Source organism: Dipodomys merriami, unplaced genomic scaffold (assembly GCF_024711535.1).
Source record: "Dipodomys merriami isolate MVZ:Mamm:240054 unplaced genomic scaffold, mDipMer1.0.p SCAF_2, whole genome shotgun sequence".
Classification (NCBI taxonomy): domain Eukaryota; kingdom Metazoa; phylum Chordata; class Mammalia; order Rodentia; family Heteromyidae; genus Dipodomys; species Dipodomys merriami.
In genome coordinates this window covers 57,038,032-57,056,063 of record NW_027203381.1, presented here as the reverse complement: position 1 = coordinate 57,056,063, position 18,032 = coordinate 57,038,032, and the positions used below count along the sequence as shown (strand labels likewise).

General features: G+C 42.0%; 1 protein-coding gene across 2 annotated transcripts in view; it reads left to right on the top strand.

The window, feature by feature from the left end:
• Nucleotides 1–18,032, top strand: part of Lamp3 (lysosomal associated membrane protein 3) — a 36,788-nt gene that overhangs the window by 6,685 nt on the left and 12,071 nt on the right. For both annotated transcript variants that reach the window (XM_070029673.1, XM_070029672.1), the window contains exons 2-5: nucleotides 4,280–5,007; nucleotides 6,466–6,594; nucleotides 14,754–14,811; nucleotides 16,212–16,379. In XM_070029673.1, the coding sequence (XP_069885774.1) occupies nucleotides 4,280–5,007; nucleotides 6,466–6,594; nucleotides 14,754–14,811; nucleotides 16,212–16,379 (1,083 nt within the window). The remainder of the gene's footprint in view (nucleotides 1–4,279; nucleotides 5,008–6,465; nucleotides 6,595–14,753; nucleotides 14,812–16,211; nucleotides 16,380–18,032) is intronic.

Here is an 18,032-nt window from a genome sequence, read left to right as displayed (position 1 = left end):
ACCTTCTTAGAATGTGGTTCATTTGTAGAGAACCAAATCTCCTTTCTTATCTATTGGAGTTCATTTCTCCCTCCTGAAAGAGGAGCTTTAGGAAGGCTATTTTTTTAAGTTTAGGAAAATCTACTCAGTTGAAATTTGCTTCTAGCCCTAGTCATTCCTGGGGGCAGGAGGAGTATTTTCACAAGGATACAATGATCATCCCAAGAGAATAGGCAAGTGATAATCAGTCTCCAGAGGTTCTCTGTAAAGTTATCACTCATTCTCCCAAGAAATTCATAGAAACCACATCTGGGAATGAATTTTCTTTCTCCATATGGATAATATAAACTTATTTAGAGTTATTGTTTAATTCTTGACCAAAGAATCAGCATCTGAGGTTTAGCTCGTATGAATTATGAAAATAAATCTTCAACAACAGTTGAATTCAGTCACAATCTTGAAGTGAAAAGTCTTTCTTGAAGCTCTACAACCAGACATAAATATCCCACATGTAAAGAGTTTATAAAGGTTTGTAAAGGAAACCTACAGTCATAAAATCTACAGCTTTTGAGATCATGTATTAATCTTATTCAAACGAATACTTAAGCTATACAAAAACACTCTCTTCAATGATGATCTCACATAATTATTAATGTCATTAATAATAATTCTTTGTGTATATACTGGTACTAAGACTTGAACTCAGGGTCTTGTGATCTTGCTTGGCTTTTTCCCTCAAAGCTGGCACTCTACCACTTGAGCCACAGCTCCACTTACAGCTTTTTGCTAATTAACTGGAGATAAGAGTCTCAGACTTTTTTTTCCAGGCTAGCTTCAAACCATGGTCCTCAGATCTGGTTTGATTACAGGTTACAAGTGTGTGCCACCAGAGTCTGGTATTATCAATTCTTTTTAGAAAGGAGATCCAACACAATTTAAATGAATGTTTTTTTGTGCGTGCAGAAATAACTTATAAGGTCAGAACTTTTCTTCTAGAAAATAATTGTCATTTTGGAAGGTGACCTTTTGAATGCCTCACCAATGGCCACCATTATGAGTTTTCCGTGAGTTCGGGTCCCTGAAGAGCACCCTGCTAGTTCTCATCCTTCTGCCTGTATGTTTTCTCATTGTTCTTCCCAGGGACACACTCTACTCTTCCCCCAAATGCAGTGGCAGACTGATTTACATTTACAGGAGCTCAAGTCTCAACTCCAACAGTAACCAGTTCTGTTACATAACTTTACTCAAGTTGATGGAATTTTGTAGCCTGAGTTTCCTCAATAAAGGTAGTTTGCCTCAGAGGGGTTTTGAAAGGATCAGTTAAAGAATCAACCAAATTTAACCTCAAGTTTCCTTGTATTAACTGTTGAGAAACTTAGGGTTTTTGTTGTTGTCGTTATCTGTTAATATGGAGACAATAAACAGAAAATTATTGAACTGCCAGGTGCTGGTGGCTCACACCTGTAATCCTAACTATTCAGGAGGCTGATATCTGAGGATAAGGGTTCAAAGCCAATCTTTGCAGGAAAGTCTTATCTTCAATTAACTACCCAAAAAGCTGGAAGTGAAGCTGTGACTGAAGTGGTGAGGCCTGAGTACTCAGGCCGTGAGTTCAAACCCCAGGACACTCTGTGTGTGTGTGAGTGTGAGTGTGTCTGTGTGTCTGTGTGTATCTGTCTGTCTGTATCTGTTTCTGTCTCTCTCCTTCTCTCTCTCTTATACACACACACACACACACACACACACACACACACACACACACACACACACACAGTAATTTATTGAACTGAATAGGAAGAAGGAGATGGAAAGATACTTATTGGTTATTTTGATAGGAGATGAGCTTTAGGATTTTATAAAACACCAGCTAGTGGCATCTTCTTTTCCTCTCTGCATGTTTCCCCAAGTCTCAACCTAGCATCCAGCAACTACAGCTTTCATGAGTTAACACAACTGAGCCACAGAACTGAAGGGAAAGTTATACCCAGTATACCTGATTGTGGGTTCCAGGGCCATCATTTGCATTTGGTCCACTTTTCTGGATTGCTGTGTGTCTGGAAGGCGGAGACTATCCTGGATAAAAGAGCAAGAAATCTTTGGCCCCTGATAGACAACCTCAGAAAGACTCTTTCAAGAGTAGCCACTAGATGTGCTCAATAATGAAGCAGATTTTCACTGTAAGCCAACTCATTTGACTCTTAGAAGAAACCTGGAGGGTCCACTTTATTATCCTCTTCTACCCATTCAGTTATTTTTTCATCCAACTTGTATGTGTAAGTACTGATGACAGAAGCTGTACACACAGTTCCTACCGCTTGAGTGTTGTATGTGCATGTGTGCGCATGCACACACGCATGCATGCGATGCTTGCCTGGGTCTTGAACTCAAGACCTGAGCACTGTCCCTGAGCTTTTCTGCTAAAGGCTAGTGCCCTACTACTTGAGCCACAGCTCTACTTCCAGATTTTTGGTAGTTAATTGAAGATTAAGAGTCTCATGGACTTTCCTACCCAGGCTGGTTTCAAGTCATGATTCTCAGATCTCAGCCTTGTGAGTTTGTAGGATTACAGACGTGAGCTACCAGTGTACAATTAGCCACTAAACCAATAAGTTAATGATTTCTAGGGCTGAAATTCTGCTGGTATCTACACCAGGCTGGTCATGCACTATTTTAACGCTGTCTCTCTCTATAAGTATGAAATTTCACTGCTGCAATGAAAGCTATATATGTATATATGTATTATATTATATATTATATAATACACACATATGAAGGGGGGATTGAGGGCCTATTTTATATCAAGAAGATAGGGAAGATTCTGAGGAGTTGACTGATGATTAAGCCAGGGGCTTAATTGAAATATTGGAGCAGATACACCTCCATTTTCTTTCTTAGTTGGGACAGATTGGGCTGCTCAAAAAGGTTAGGGAAAGAATTGGGCGGGGCTGGGAAGGTGGCTCAGTGGTAGAGTGCTTGTCTTGCATTCATGAGGCCCTGGGTTCGATTCCTCAGCACCACATAAGCAAGAAGAAAAAAGCTGGAAGTGGTGCTGTGGCTCAAGTGGTAGAGCGCTAGCCTTGAGCTGAAGAACTGAGGGACAGTGCCCAGGCCCAGAGTTCAGGCCCCACGACCAGACCCCCCCCCCCAAAAAAAAAGAATTAGCCTATATTTAGAAAAATAAGTGGCAAAATGAAAATGGAAAGGAGTATATTATGAAGAAATGAGTCTCCCACCGTAGGGACAGTTAAGCTTGTATGGAATGAACACATGGAGAAGAGCCATAGTCACAACCCAAGCACCAGGTTAGACATGATGACCCTCAAGACCCTCTGCAAACTTTGACTTATGAGATTCTACGAACATTAGAAAGCTCTGTAAATTCTTAGCACTGCTTCAGCTGCCTCAGATCATCACAGGAGCTGTCTACCTAGGACACCATTGTTACATGTGAGGGTGGGCAGTGGCGAGGCATTGACTTTAGTACCTAGCTGAGTGTGACCACTTTGATGTGCTTACTACCATACCCTATGCAGACAAAGGGATTATGTGCAGAAGCATGTGTGTAGTATCATAATGACCATGTAAAAACTATTGGTGAATGAAAAACACTACAACTGTGGTCTAGTACTAACTAGTCTTTGTCTTTATTTTATTGATACCACCTTGAGAATTTTCTTCATATTTAAAATTATATATGTTAAACTTATTTTTTGTCTACACTGGCACTTGAACTCAGGACTTGGGCATTGTGCCTTAGCTGTTTGCTCAAGACTGGTATCGCTACCACTTGAGCCACAGACCTACTTCCAGATTTTAGTGGTTAACTGCAAGTAAGAGTCCCAGGGACTTTCCTGCATGGGCTGGCTTTGAACCACAATCTCAGCCTCCAGTACCTAGGATGACAAGTATGAGCTTGGCTTGCATGGTTGTTTTTTGTGCATGCGTGTGTGTGTGTGTGTGTGTGTGTGTGTGTGTGTGTGTGTGTGTGTGTGTGCTGGTTCTGAGGCTTGAACTCGGGACCTGGGCACTGTCCTAGAGCTTTTTTGTTGTTGTTGTTCAAGGCAAACACTCTTACCTCCTGAACCACAGCTCCATTTCTGGGTGTTTGGGTAGCCTACCCAAGCTACCTTCAAACTGCAGTCCTCAGATCTCAGCCTCCAATTAGCTAAGATTAAAAGCATTAGCTACCAACACCCAGCTGCATGTTATTATTCTTAATGAACTAACAGTAAAACAAGAATGGAGGAGGGATTTTTAGTGATTGGTTAGTATCTTAACACTTTTGTTTCCTAATTTACAGTAATTTTGCATGATGGCCATCAAATACAAGCACAAGTATCTTCAGAAACAAGAAGCTATCTTCAACCCAATCCAACAGGAACAGGGCAGACCACATCCAAACCTCTCCAGCAGACAACTAGCCATGTACCTCACAAAACTTCAGCAGCAACAACGGATGGTCACCTCACCTCTGAAACGGCTGGTGAAAATTTCAGCTCTCAAGTCTTAACACACACAACCATAAAAATCCCAACTACCACACTTCCAGTAACTACAGGAAGCCCTCCATCCACCAGCCCAATTATCTATACATTGGCTACATCTAATGATTCACACACCACTACTATAATTACTAAAGCTACCATTATTCCTGCTTCAACTACACATTCACAGCAACCCATCACCTCACCAGCCCCTACAACTGGAACAAGTCCATCCATTATCAGTTACACAACTGGGCAAACACCCCTACCTGGTGGCCAGACCACCCTTTCAAAAACTTTGTTTACAGCACCACCTCAAAGCACACCCTATCAGATGCCTACTTCACCTACCCATGGTCCAGGAACACCGACATCCACACACAATGCCACTCAAACAGCTGCCCCTTCCCCCACAGTTCCCAGACCCACCCTTGCCCCTCAGCCATCATTAGTCAAGACAGGAACTTACCAAGTTCTAAATGGAAGCAAGCTCTGTATAAAAGCAGAGATGGGGATAGTGCTGATTGTTCACGAAAAGGAGTTGGTAAGTTGGGATCATAGGACTGTAACACTGTCTTCAGAAAGTCTGAATAGAGTTTGGTAGGAATGAGAATTTCCTTGTACCTGTCTTTAAGAGGATGTGCAAAAATAGAAAAGAGGGGGGGGGCTGGGAAGGTGGCTCAGTGGTAGAGCGCTTGCCTTGCATGCCTGAGGCCCTGGGTTCGATTCCTCCGCACCACATAAGCAAAAAGAAAAAAGCCGGAAGTGGCGCTGTGGCTTAAGTGGTAGAGCGCTAGCCTTGAGCTGAAGAGCTGAGGGACAGCGCCCAGGCCAAGAGTTCAAGCCCCACAACCGGACCCAAAAAAAGAAAGAAAGAAAGAAAGAAAGAAAGAAAGAAAGAAAGAAAGAAAGAAAGAAAGAAAGAAAGAAAGAAAGAAAGAAAGAAAGAAAGAAAGAAAGAAAGAAAGAAAGAAAGAAAGAAAGAAAGATAGAAAGAAAGAAAGAAAGAAAGAAAGAAGGAAGGAAAGAAGGAAAGAAAGAAAGAAAGAAAGAAAGGAAGGAAGAAAGGAAGAAAAGAAAGGCAGGCACACAATAAAACTTTCAATCTGACACCCTTCTTCTACCTAGCCAGGATGGGGAAAAGGTTGGAAAGAGTTGGAGGTAGCACAACCCTGCCTCTCTGTGTAACTTCCCAATAGCACATCCCTCCTGTGAGATGAGAAATTGAAATCTAATGTTCCCTATGGGTCCCATCTGTTATGATATTAGTATGAAAATTCAAATGAACAAGAATTTCAGGCCAGGTGCTGGTGGCTGATATCTGTAATCTAAACTATTCGGGAGGCTGGGATCTGAGGATCATGATTTGAAGCCAGCCCACTCAGACAAATCTGTGAGACTCTTGCCTCCGGTTAGCCAACAAAAACCTAGAAGTAGAGATGTACATCAAGTGGTAGAGCTCCAGTCTTGAGCAGAAAAAGCCAAGCACAAGTGTGAGGCCCTAAGTTTAAGCCCCTGTGCTGGCACAAAACAAACAACAATAACAACAAAGCCACCAGAACATCAAATAGAGCATTTGGAGTATCTGATTTATTAATAAATCAAAATAATGGTTTTATGTTCCAGACAGTTTTTATGATTTTAAATGAAACTTCCACCTCTAGGTTTTTATTTAAGTCAGAAGTACCTCAGAATTCAACCCTTCTTTTAGCACCTTGCAACATGTTTAACTTTAAAAAAAAAAAAAAAAAGCTCTATGTGGCTTATCAGGAACATACCTGCCATGAGTTACCTATCAAGGAGCTGCAGCTCTCTCTTATGGGCACTCTTTCTAGAAAGAAACCTGTGAGCAAGACTGTGGAGATGAAAAAAGTCCCACCCATCTGGTTTGATTTTGCTGTTCTCAGGTGAACATCCACCTAGCTAGTCTGTGTGTCTAGGTTCCCAACTTGAGTTTCATTCTGCCTCCATGGAGCTGATCTGTCTATCTTATTTGGTTTAGGATTTTTCACCACAGAAATACTTCAACGTCGATCCTAATGTAACCCAAATCTCTGGAAAATGTGAGTCCCGAAAATCGAAACTTCTCTTGAACTTCCCAGGCGGATCTGTGAATTTCACATTTACTAAGGTGAGGCATGAGCTCCTTCACCCTGCTTGGCTCTGACTTCCCTTGGCTTCTCTCCGCAATCACAGGTCTCCACTTCATCTGGGCCCAGCGGAAGAATCTTGAGATCTTTGCTGATAAGGATGAAGGGCTGGGGGATGGAGAGAGGGAAGTGTGGACATCTGTTTACTTTCTTCCTTCTCCAGCCTTCTCTGTAGAGGCCCAAGAAGGGCTCCAGGGGCTCTTATGGGAAACTAGGCTTTTGAGGAACCTGGTCTCTAGTGCCCTTTACAAACCACCAAAAGAGGAAGTTGTGTAGATTTAAAATAAAATTGTAGAAATTCCCAGTGGATACCACATAAAAAGGATGAGTTGAAGATCAAACGTCAGAGTGGGTTATTTCCAAACCCAGAAGGCAAAATTCAGGGACTAATGAAACTGGGTTTTCCAGACCGTATTTTGGGTATATGTGGGTAGACAACACAATAAAGTGGAAAGTGGGTGTTGAGATAAGAGTCAGCAGCATATCTGATTCTACCACTGGCTTTTCACGTGACTGTGAGCAGCCTCCTTAATCTCTCCAAGCTTTGCTTTATCACTTGAAAATATCACCTCTATAAAGAGTATGCTCAATAGACAGGATATGGTAGGCATTTACTAGAAATAGCTATAATTACAGTAACCAGAGCAAACAAATGTCCTGGGAATCTTAGAAGCCTGGTGAGCCCACCCTCCTGGGGAGACTCACCCATGTGGCCATGTGCTGAGACTCTACCAGCTCTATGACTCTGGCTATGTGGGGCCATTTTCCTCAACTGTGGAAATGATTACATAATTATGCCTACCAACTAGGACTGCTTGGAAGATTAGAGGTGTGTTTAACTGGGCACTGGTGGCTCACACTCATGATCCTAGCTACTTAGGAGGCTGAGATCAGACAATCACTGTTCAAAGTTAGACAAGGCAGAAAAATCTGCCATTGACCAGCAAAAAGCCGGAAATGGAGATATGGCTCAAGTGGTAGAGCACCAGCCTTAACAAAAAAGACAATTGAAAGCGTGAGGTCCTGAGTTCAATTCATAGTACCAATACACACACTCACGTATGTGAGTAAACTTGCTAGTACAGTGCTTGGTACAAAAGATAAAAATATAAGAAATCTATTTAAAGTTCTTCATTAGCCCTTATTCATGATTCTAGATTGACCCATACTTTATTCTGTGTGGCAGAACAAGTGTTCCGATGAGCTGAGCAGGTAAAGAAAGGTGAGGAAAGTAGAACAGAAGATGGATCCAAGTTTTCAAAGTTCCCTTCTTTGTGCGGTTAAGGCAGAGGAGACTTCCTTATCATGTGAGCTAAAACTGACTTGTGTAGAGATTTGACCACTATCTATCTCTCTCCTGACTTCTGGGCAGGTCAGATAAGCAAATGAGTTTTGGCTTGTTAGCCTGGAACTTCAGTGAGAGTGACCTACTTTTAATTTATCTGTTGGGTCCAATTCAGGAGCTCAATCCAAAGCAATGGCTTTCTGTACATTTTGTTTGACAGTTTAGTTTCTTCAGTAAAGGGTACTGGTGATGCACACTTTTCTTTAAAAAGTGGAGATACACTGGAAAAATCACAGGAGTCTCTCTAGTACCCCTCGGAAAGGCATAATCCCTCACTTAGAAGCCATTCAGAGCAAAGAAAGTGCTCTATCTCTGGACAAAATCATAGAAGGGTCCATATTTTCTTTAAAAACCCACTTTTGGCCCAGCACCAGTGGTTCATGCCTGTAATCCCAGCTACTCAGAAGTCTGAGATCTAAGGATTACAATCAAAGACAGGGCTGGAAAGTTCATGTGAATTTCATCTACAATTAACTACCAAAAAGCTAGAAGCAGAGCTGTGGTTCAAATGGCAGAGCACTGGCCTTGAGCAAAAAAGGGACATTGTCCAGGCCCCGAGTTCAAGCCCGGGAACCAACAAAAAATAAGTTAAATAAAGAAAACATTATGTCATAGGATATAGATTTATTATTCCTCAGATTCCACTTCCACCTAGAGCCTCTCCCAAGCCCTGAGTGAACAATGGCGTCAGGGCTGCAGCAGAAATCTCTGCATCTGTCTGCAGCACACTATGGCAGCTGCCTAGGCCTTGGGTGGAACTGCAAACTGGAGTTTCTTTGGCTGCCTTCCAAAGTCTCTTCTCTGCCTCCTCAAGTTTCCTCCCTGCCCATCTGAAACCTTCAAGCTGGACTGTCACCAAACTCCACCACATGTTGGATTTTGTAAAACAAAAATATGTGTCCCTGATTTTTGCTCCTTTCATACACATGGGGTTGGAAAGGAGGGTCCAGAAGGATCTAGAACCCCAGCTGACCCTCCCTCCTCCTTTCCCCATACACCTTCCTGAACTCCTCATCTCTAGTGTTGCTCAAGCAGCCCACTTAGTCACTCCACTCTCCAACACAAATTGTCCAGGCAGCTGACTCAGGTTCCAGAACTGGAGGAAAGCAAAAGCCTTTGAGAAAGTCAAAATCCCTGCCAGACATCATCCTCTTGGGCACTTTCTGCATTTCAGAGAGCTGGCTTAAGTTAAACAGGCCATAAATTAAAGGGCTGCGTGAGCTAAGCCTGTAATGCAACGAATGAAGCAGGCTAGTGAAAACAGTGTTTTTTGAACTAGAATTGTAGTTTAATGGTAGAGCACCAGCCTTGAATGAAAAAGTGAAGGGACAGTGCCTAGGTCCTGAGTTCAAGCCCTAGTTCTGGGGTGCGTGCGTGCACACATGTGCACACACACACACACACACACACACACACACACACACACACACGACACAGTCTGTCCTTAGCTCCAGCTATGGTACCAATAACAGGGTTGGTGACTAACTCTGGGGTTTGTCACAATCTTTTATGGAGACATTTATATATTCTTGAAGGTCAGCTGTCCATTCTGAGGGCTGCCTACAGTATCAGCTGTTAAATAACTTACATATATAGTTATCACAATATGAAGCTAGTGTTTCCAAATTGTTTGTGTGATTATTCAAGCGAAGTCAGAAATCCAATGTCTTCAGAAAAGTACATTATTTTAAATGTTAGTAACATGTTTTAAAATTTGAACATCATGCTAGCCAAATAAAACTCAGCTGAGGGCCAGATTTAGCCTATAGGACCTTGATTCTGTGCTTCTGCCTTAACAGATATATTGTGTAAAAATAGCCAGGCAAGAAAAAAAACCACCTAGATTTTTCTAAAAGAGAAATGAGCTCTTTACTTCATTTTACTTTTGTTGTTTGTTTGTTTGTGCTAGTATAAGGCTTGAACACAAAGTTAGCATAGTAAAGCCATAGATTTACTTCCAGATTTTTTGCTAGCTAAGTGGAGATAAGCGTCTCACAGACTTTCCTGCCCAGGTGGACTTTGAACAGTGTTCCTCAGATCTCAACCTCCTAAGTAGCTTACAGACATGTATCACCAGCACTTGGCTTCAACCAAGTTTCAACCTACTGTGGAAGAAATACAATTTTTCCCAACCCTCACAAGTCTGTCCCCAACTTATGGAGCAGATTCCTATAACAAAACACAGATTCATAAGAGAAGACAAGCAAATGTGTACAGCACACATTACTTGGGAGAAACCTCCATGAAAGGTGGTTTGAAGCAATGACTTAGAACTCAGCTTCTGTGACAGCTTCAACAAAAAGCAATAGATTTTGGAAAAGTAGCAAGACAAAGAAAGCAGCCTTTGGCTTACAGAGGTAAAGAGTTCAGGAAAGCAAATATGTGGGGAAACTAATGGTAGGTGAGGGTTAATTAATAGGATTGAAAGTGGAATCTCTGGTGTGATTTCTCCAGAAGACAGGGGTCTCCAATGTCTCCAATGACTAATTTCTGTCCTTCCTGATGGACAGGAGAGGAGGTGATGAATGTACCAATCTATGTCTTGCCTCTAGGTAATCAGGGAGGGAAGAACACTTCTGAAGCTGCCTCTTCTCAGCTGTCTTCAGCTCAACCATGCTTCATGTCAAAAAAAAATCCACTGCTCTTTCACAGACCTTAACAATGAGTTAGGCAGAAGGGGAACAACAAAAGACCCAAAGCTATAGTTCCCAGGATTACAAGGGCAGCAAGATGAAGAAGAGGAGAGATGAAGGAGACTAGCCAGTTAGCAGTTGCAGGTCAAACCAACAACATTGTTTTGCATTCCTGAATGTATGTTAAAACCATGGCCAAAGTTCTCTCATTATCTCCTTAGAGATGCGCCACATCCTGCTTTAGTCCCAACAAGCACAGAAGCAACAATCAGACCTGTGGGCCATCCTATCCCAAAGCTTCCCTGCTTCATATTGTCCCGCCCCTCTTCTCCATAGCCAATGCAGTCTCCATAGAAACAGCTAAATGCTTTCCTTCCTCAGAAGGTCATTATGGAAATATTCTTAGTGTTAAGTCTGGTGGACTTCTCTCTAAGCCTGTAACTAGAAATTGAGAGAAACTGTCCCCAGACATGCTCCTTTTCCTGGCTAGCATCTGTAGTGGCTTCACAAACTGTATTTCAAAGTTCCCTCCACCTCAAACAAGAGGTTTGCTATAACAATTTGTTAGGTTTCTGGGAGAATATAAAGGTGCTGAGTATAATATTTGGTCTGTCATGGCAGGAGGTGGGGGGAGAGGGTGTGAGGAGAAGGATAGTTTCCTGTCTCATTTTTATCAGCTCTAGCTAGCTAGCTAGCTATTGTGCTGGTACTGGTGCTGGAACTCAGGGTGTAGGCACTGTACCTTGGCTTTACTCTGTTCAAGAATGGTGCTCTACTACCTGAGCCACAGCTTCACTCCTGGCTTTTGGCTAGTAAATTAGAGATAAGAGTCTCATGGACTTTCCCGTCCAGGCTAGCTTCAAACCTCAGTCTTCAGATCTCAGCCATCTGGAATAGCTAAACTTATAGATAGATGTGAGCCACTAGTGTCCAGGTTAGTTTCATCTTTTTTAAGACCTGAAAACCTTTCCCTGTCTGTCTTATTTGATTAGGGTGGCATACTTACAGTTCTTCAGACCCTTCAAGTTCAAGATAAATATACCCTCATCTCCTCACTTCTTTCCTGCCCTGTTTGTTTTAGGACATCCTTCTGGAATTCTGTCCGGAGTTTACTCTTAATCTACCAGTTCCACATCTATAGTTTTGCCAACCTCTCATAGCAAATATTCGGATACACTTTGTCAACTGTGACATTCTCATAGAAATGCCAGATTTTCATAGGTGCAGAAGATCAGGGAGCTGTTAGAGGAAAGGGAAGATGCCAGGAGGCCTCTGAGAGGCTGAGTGGCCTTGGTCTGTACCGATGCCCTTTAAATCAATCTCACACTACACCCTAAGCAATTCCCAAACACAAAACCCTGCTTCAAATGCTTTGATGGCTTCCTTTTAATTTTTGGATGGAGCAGGGGTCTTGTAACCCTGACTGTGGGCCCTAAGGTTCAGGTCTTTTTTTATGCTAAATGGAAACCCAATTAAGTAATATCCCTCAAAAAATGGTATGTGAAAGTAACCCAAAAAGAGACTGAGTCGCGGCTGGTTTTCCCTAAAGCATATGCATGGCCTGAGCATATTATTCAAATTCCCTTCAAAACTGCCAAGACTGAATGCCTTGAAGAAGGACAGCCTAGTTTAGTCCCCTTCCAGGACCTGGAAACAATCCTAACATAGAAGGTATATAAAAGATATATATCCGGGACTGAGGGACAGGCAACTAGAGCTCACATCTTCCCCTGTCACCTCTTTACACTGTGACATTGGGTAAGTCACTGAACCTATGTCTCCTCTCATAGTTGGGAGGATTAAATATGGAAATGCCTGCTACAGTGCCTCACACAAGGTTAACCAGTCTGTGATAGGTGAAATCAGTGAATTAGATGATCTAGAGTTCAGTGTATCTAGAGCAAAGCCCCTCCTTACAAAAGCATGTTGCATTGTGCAATGAATCACCATTTCATCCATAAATAATATAACATGGACTCTACCATGGTATAGATTATTATTGTTAAATTCCTTTTGTAACTAGATTTAAAGTTCTATAACTAATTTGATTTCAGATTATAATTTTAGTTACTCTTTTTTTTATACATCTTTCTTGTGAGAATGCTGTAGATCATCAAACTTAAAAAACAGAAATAGGCTGGGTGTGTTGCTCAGGTATAGAGTGTGTATTTAGCATGCATGAGACCACTAAAATTTGAGGGAATTTTTTTTTGCTTAACTTTAACAGAGGCTAAGCTCTAGGGACAGAGACTCAATTTCAAGACTATATTTTTAGGGGCTGGGAAGGTGGCTCAGTGGTAGAGCGCTTGCCTTGCATGCTTGAGGCCCTGGGTTCGATTTCTCAGCACCACATAAGCAAAAAGAAAAAAGCCGGAAGTGGCGTTGTAACTCAAGTGGTAGAGTGCTAGCCTTGAGCTGAAGAGCTGAGGGACAGCGCCCAGAGTTCAGGCCCCACAACCGGACCCCCCCCCCAAAAAAGACTATATTTTTGGACTATAAACTGGTAGAAAGATTTCCTGAAATTAAGTGATCAATACAATGGAAGAAAAAGAGAAGGAGGAGGAAGAGGAGATGAGGAGGAAGAGTAAGAGAAGGAAGAGGAGGAAGAAGAAGAGGAGAAGGAAGAAGAAGAAGGACCACTATAGCCCTGGATTCAATATCCAGCATGAACAAAAGAGAAAACAAAAGAAGAAAAAAAGAAAGAAAGAAAAGAAATTCTCTCTTCTATTTGCTCTTTTTTGTTGTTGTTGTTGGTTATGGGGCCTGTACTCTGGGCCTGGGCACTGCCCCTTAGCTCTTCAGCTCAAGGCTAGCGCTCTACCACTTGAGCCACAGTGCCACTTCCGGCTTTCCCCCAATTTAATTCCCTTGAAGGGTTTATGTCCCCTATCATTCAAGAGGTTAAAGGGGTATTTTGTAGTTGATTTGGTTTGTTTTTTCCAAAAGGACAATCTCTAGATAAAATGCAGGACACTGCTTTGTGTTTCAAAATGGGTCTTGTTCTGTGGTAAATGGTTTCTCCTTAGAATCCCCCCTGGTGACCCAACTTAAACAGTTTAGAAACATGGATTTACTAATCTCTCCAGAGTAAATAACATCCTACCCAGAAAAATGCACATCTGGTTTTATATTCATTATTTTCCCCCAGAGGATTTGTGAACTCCATTCATTCTATCCAAGTAGCCTCAGGTTAAGAACCACCACATCTTGATGTTATTTACTTATAAAGGCTCATGTGTGGCCCTCCAACCCCTCTACCCTCCAGATGAACTTATATTTTAACAAGGAAACTTGGACACCATAGACCAAATGGACTTGACAGACATCTATAGAATACCTAGTAGCTAGCTACTCAGTACATATTCTTCTCAGAAACCCATGGAACTTTCTAAAAAAATAGATCTTGTTCCAGGACAGAAAGTCAGTATTAGCAAATGTAAAAACAATTAAAATATTTCCCTATGTTCTATCAGACCATAGTGGAATTAAAACTAATAAGCTAGGAATGTAGCTTAGTGGTGTAGTGCTTGCCTAGCATGCACGAAGCCCTGGGTTCAATTCCTCAGAACCACATAAACTGAAAAGGCCAGAAATGGAGCTGTGACTCTAGTGGTAGAGTTCTAGACTTGAACAAATGAAGCTCAGAGACAGTACCCCAGCCCTGAGTTCAAGCCCCAGGACTGGTAAAATACACACACACACACACACACACACACACACACACACAATAACAACTAATAAATATTTAAACATACAGGGACTGACCAACATGTGATTAAGTCTTTGAAACAACAAAAAAAAAGAAATCAAAAGGTTCTTGGAGTAACAGAATGAAAATAAAAACACAACATTCAGAACCTTTGGGATACAATAAAGAAATATGGTTCATGAAGGGACTCAAATTATACTGATGGAATTTCATTTATTGCAACAAGTAAACAATAGAGGAATTTAGAGACAGGGATAAGGTATTACTTATTTTGAATATTTTGTGTGACATGTGTTTTTTTTTTATTTCAAGCACAACTGTGGTTCTATACCCTAATTCTTCCCCATAGCAAGCATTTAATAGTTGAAATTGTCAGTAAAAAAAAATGTGTAGGCCATGAGCATAACATTAAAATGGAGAGTATCTAAACTTTATCATGCTGGTATTTTATAGGAAGAAAATTCATATTACATCAGTGAAGTGGGAGCCTATTTGACCGTCTCAAATCCAGGTTAGTCCTCAGAGAACAGCTTTTTGACCATCAATGGCAATGTGTATCTGGCTAGCTCATTTTTCATTTCATTGGATCAGCTAATCTTTGATGCTGCTTTGTGCTTTGTGTGTGTGTGTGTGTGTGCGTGCTGATAGGGGTTTGAACTCAGAGCATCATATTCATTCTTAGTTTTGCTCAAGGCAGCCATTTTATTACTTGAGCCATGCCTTCACTTCCTGCTTTTTAGTGATTAATTAGAGATAAGTCTCTTGGATTTGTCTGTCTGGACTGGCTTTGACCTGAGATCCTTAGATCAGTCTCCTGAGTAGCTTGCGTTACAGACAGGAACCACTGGTGCCTAGTGCATTCAAGAAACAGAATGGAAGCCAGGCACTGGTGGCTCATGCCTGTAGTCCTAGCTACTCAGGAGGTTGAGATCTGAGGATCTTGGTTCAAAGCCAGCCCAGGCAGGAAAGTTCATGAGACTCTTATCTCCAATAAACCACTAGAAAACTGGAAGTGGTGCTGTGGCTCAAGCAGTAGAGCGCTTGCCTTGAGCTGAAGAGAGCAGGGACAGCGCCCAAGCCCAGAGTTCAAGCCCCATGACCAACCAAAAAACAAACAAAAAAGAAACAGAATGGAGGAGGCATCCAGCAATTAAACTTTGGTAGGAGGGAGGGAATATTTATTACTGTGTGCTTCCATTTCTCTACCTTCTCATAGATGAGATTTGCTTATGTCAGAGAGCACACGATCAGAATAGTAACAAATTTAATGACTTTTTAACAGATTTGTGGTGGATAGTGCAATTCATTCTCTCAGAAAAAATATATTCACTACAAAATATAGTTGCTGAGCCCTGCCTGCATTGGGCATTGACGATTCATAATTATCCAAAGTGGGGCCAGGTGCTGGTGGCTCATGCCTACACTATAAGCTAGTCAGGAAGCTGAGATCTGAGGATCTTGGTTTGAGGCCAGCCCATGCAGACAAATCCATGAGAATCTCATCTCCAATTAACTAGCAAAAAGCCTGAAGTGGAGGTGTGGCTCAAGTGGTAGAGTAAGCACTGGTTGAAAGAAAAAAAAAAAATCCAAGTGAGAGCATGCGTCCCCGAGTTCAAGCCCCAGTACCAGCACCAAAAAATAAAATAAAAAATAAAAACAAAACCACATAATTATTCAAAGTGATAGCACCTGACTTGTTGGATGGAGTATGCACTCTGGAAGGAAGCACACAGTATGGGAACTCACGTGAATCTGTACTCACAATTGGTAATAAGGTCAGAAGCAATCCCAAGCACTAACGGAGAGGCTCGGCAAGCTACTTCCTTCAGGAAGCCCTCAGGGCAGCCGAACAGCAGTTTGGTGAATAGCATCAGGATTCCTATACATCCACATTTTACTTTTTCTCTTCAGAGGAAACGTACCAGGGGATGAAACGTGCTGTGATTTTTGAAACTGCGGTGGGGCATTCCTTCAAGTGTGTGAGTGAACAAAGCCTCCAGCTGTCAACCCAGCTGCGACTGAAGACAATGAATCTCCAACTTCAGGCCTTCGACTTTGAAGGAGATGGCTTTGGAAATGGTAAGTTAAAGGCTCATGAAGTCACAAACAGAAGCTTTGAGATTCGGGGGTAGCTCCAAGCTGTGTTTGGTTTGAAGGTGTCAAGGGGCAGGAAGCAGATGCTTTCTAGAACAGTGTGGCACCCCCACACCTCAAAGACAGACTCCTCAGCCCCCTTGGCACAGTCTCCTGTGTCTGATCTCTTCATCTAACCAAAACCCATAGTTCTCAGTTCAACAGTCAGAAACCACCATTGGTGACCTTGCCTATACATGCCGATGAGCAGTGGGGAATTTGTGTATGTTCAGAGAATACTTTAAAGATCCTAAGAATTAGTGACTTAAGATTTCAGAATAGAATCCTTCCCACCTGCAGAGGGAAAGGAGCCAGACACAATAACTCAAGAAAGAAATCAATTCTATTGGATCCACTCATTTATAAATTGTTGAATCTGACAGCATTTCGAAAGAGTCAACACTCATTTCCACCTGATTGCTGCTTTGGGGTTGACTTCAAAAGGCAGGGCTGGCCTGATGATGCCCATGAGGGACCTTGGTCTTTGGATAAGGGCCAGGTACAGAGCAGGGTGACTTTCCAGAAAAGTCCTTTCTTGTCTGCCAGGAAAACAGCATTATAAGGACTTCTACATCTTCTCAGGAGGGCCATGAACTTCGATTTCTAAAACAGGCTCTCAAAACTCAAAAATATTTTAAGTGTTTCTCAACTATCCAAAGTTGATTTAGCTAGAAGCTTAGCCTTATGTTAAATATCCATACTGAGAATCAGATTTCACTCTGGCTTTCATTGTAAAATTAAAGATGTGTCTAGCAGAAAACTTTCCTGACCTAGTGGAAACAGTTGGCAGAGGAGTCAGCTGCTGCTTTGCCTTGAATCCCTGGTTTTTGTTGGGGGGTTCCTGTGTCTATAGATGCTGCTTTTGTTTAATTTGGGCCTTTGCCACAGCATTCAGGCTCACTATTAAGATTTAGTATTAAGACCGACTTCATCAGCAGGTCTCAAAGCTTCTAATGTTGGAAAGTATTTATTCCTTTGAAAATTCATGATGAAGGTTTGAAAAACCTCTGAGATGAATCATGTGATCTTAAAATGAGGCACATACTAGCTTATTTTCCCATCAAATCTTTTGTGGGGCTGGGAAGGTGGCTCAGTGGTAGAGAGTTTGCCTTGCATGCATGAGGCCCTGGGTTTGATTCCTCAGCACCACATAAGCAGAAATAAAGCCGGAAGTGGCACTGTGGCTCAAGTGGTAGAGCGCTAGCCTTGAGCTGAAGAGCTGAGGGACAATGCCAAGGCCCAGAGTTCAGGCCCCACAACAACAACAAAAAAAAACCTTTTGTGAAATAGGAAGTAGGCAGGTGGCAGTAAGCTACTATTAGTATTCACAAGTAGATGAAGAAAAGCTTTATTTTTATCTTGTTTCCTAAAAACAAAAAAAATCACCATTAATGGAGTGTGCCTAGCTACTCAGTAGGCTGAGATCTGAAAATTGTGGTTTGGAGCAGACAAATCCTGGAGACTATTTCCAATTAACCAGTAAAAAGCCAGAAGTGGAGGTACAGTTCAAGTGGTAGAGTGTGGTAGAGTGCCAGACTTGAGCAAAAAAGCCAAGCAAGAGCTAGAGGCCCTGAGTTCACATCTCAATAGTGCCAGCGC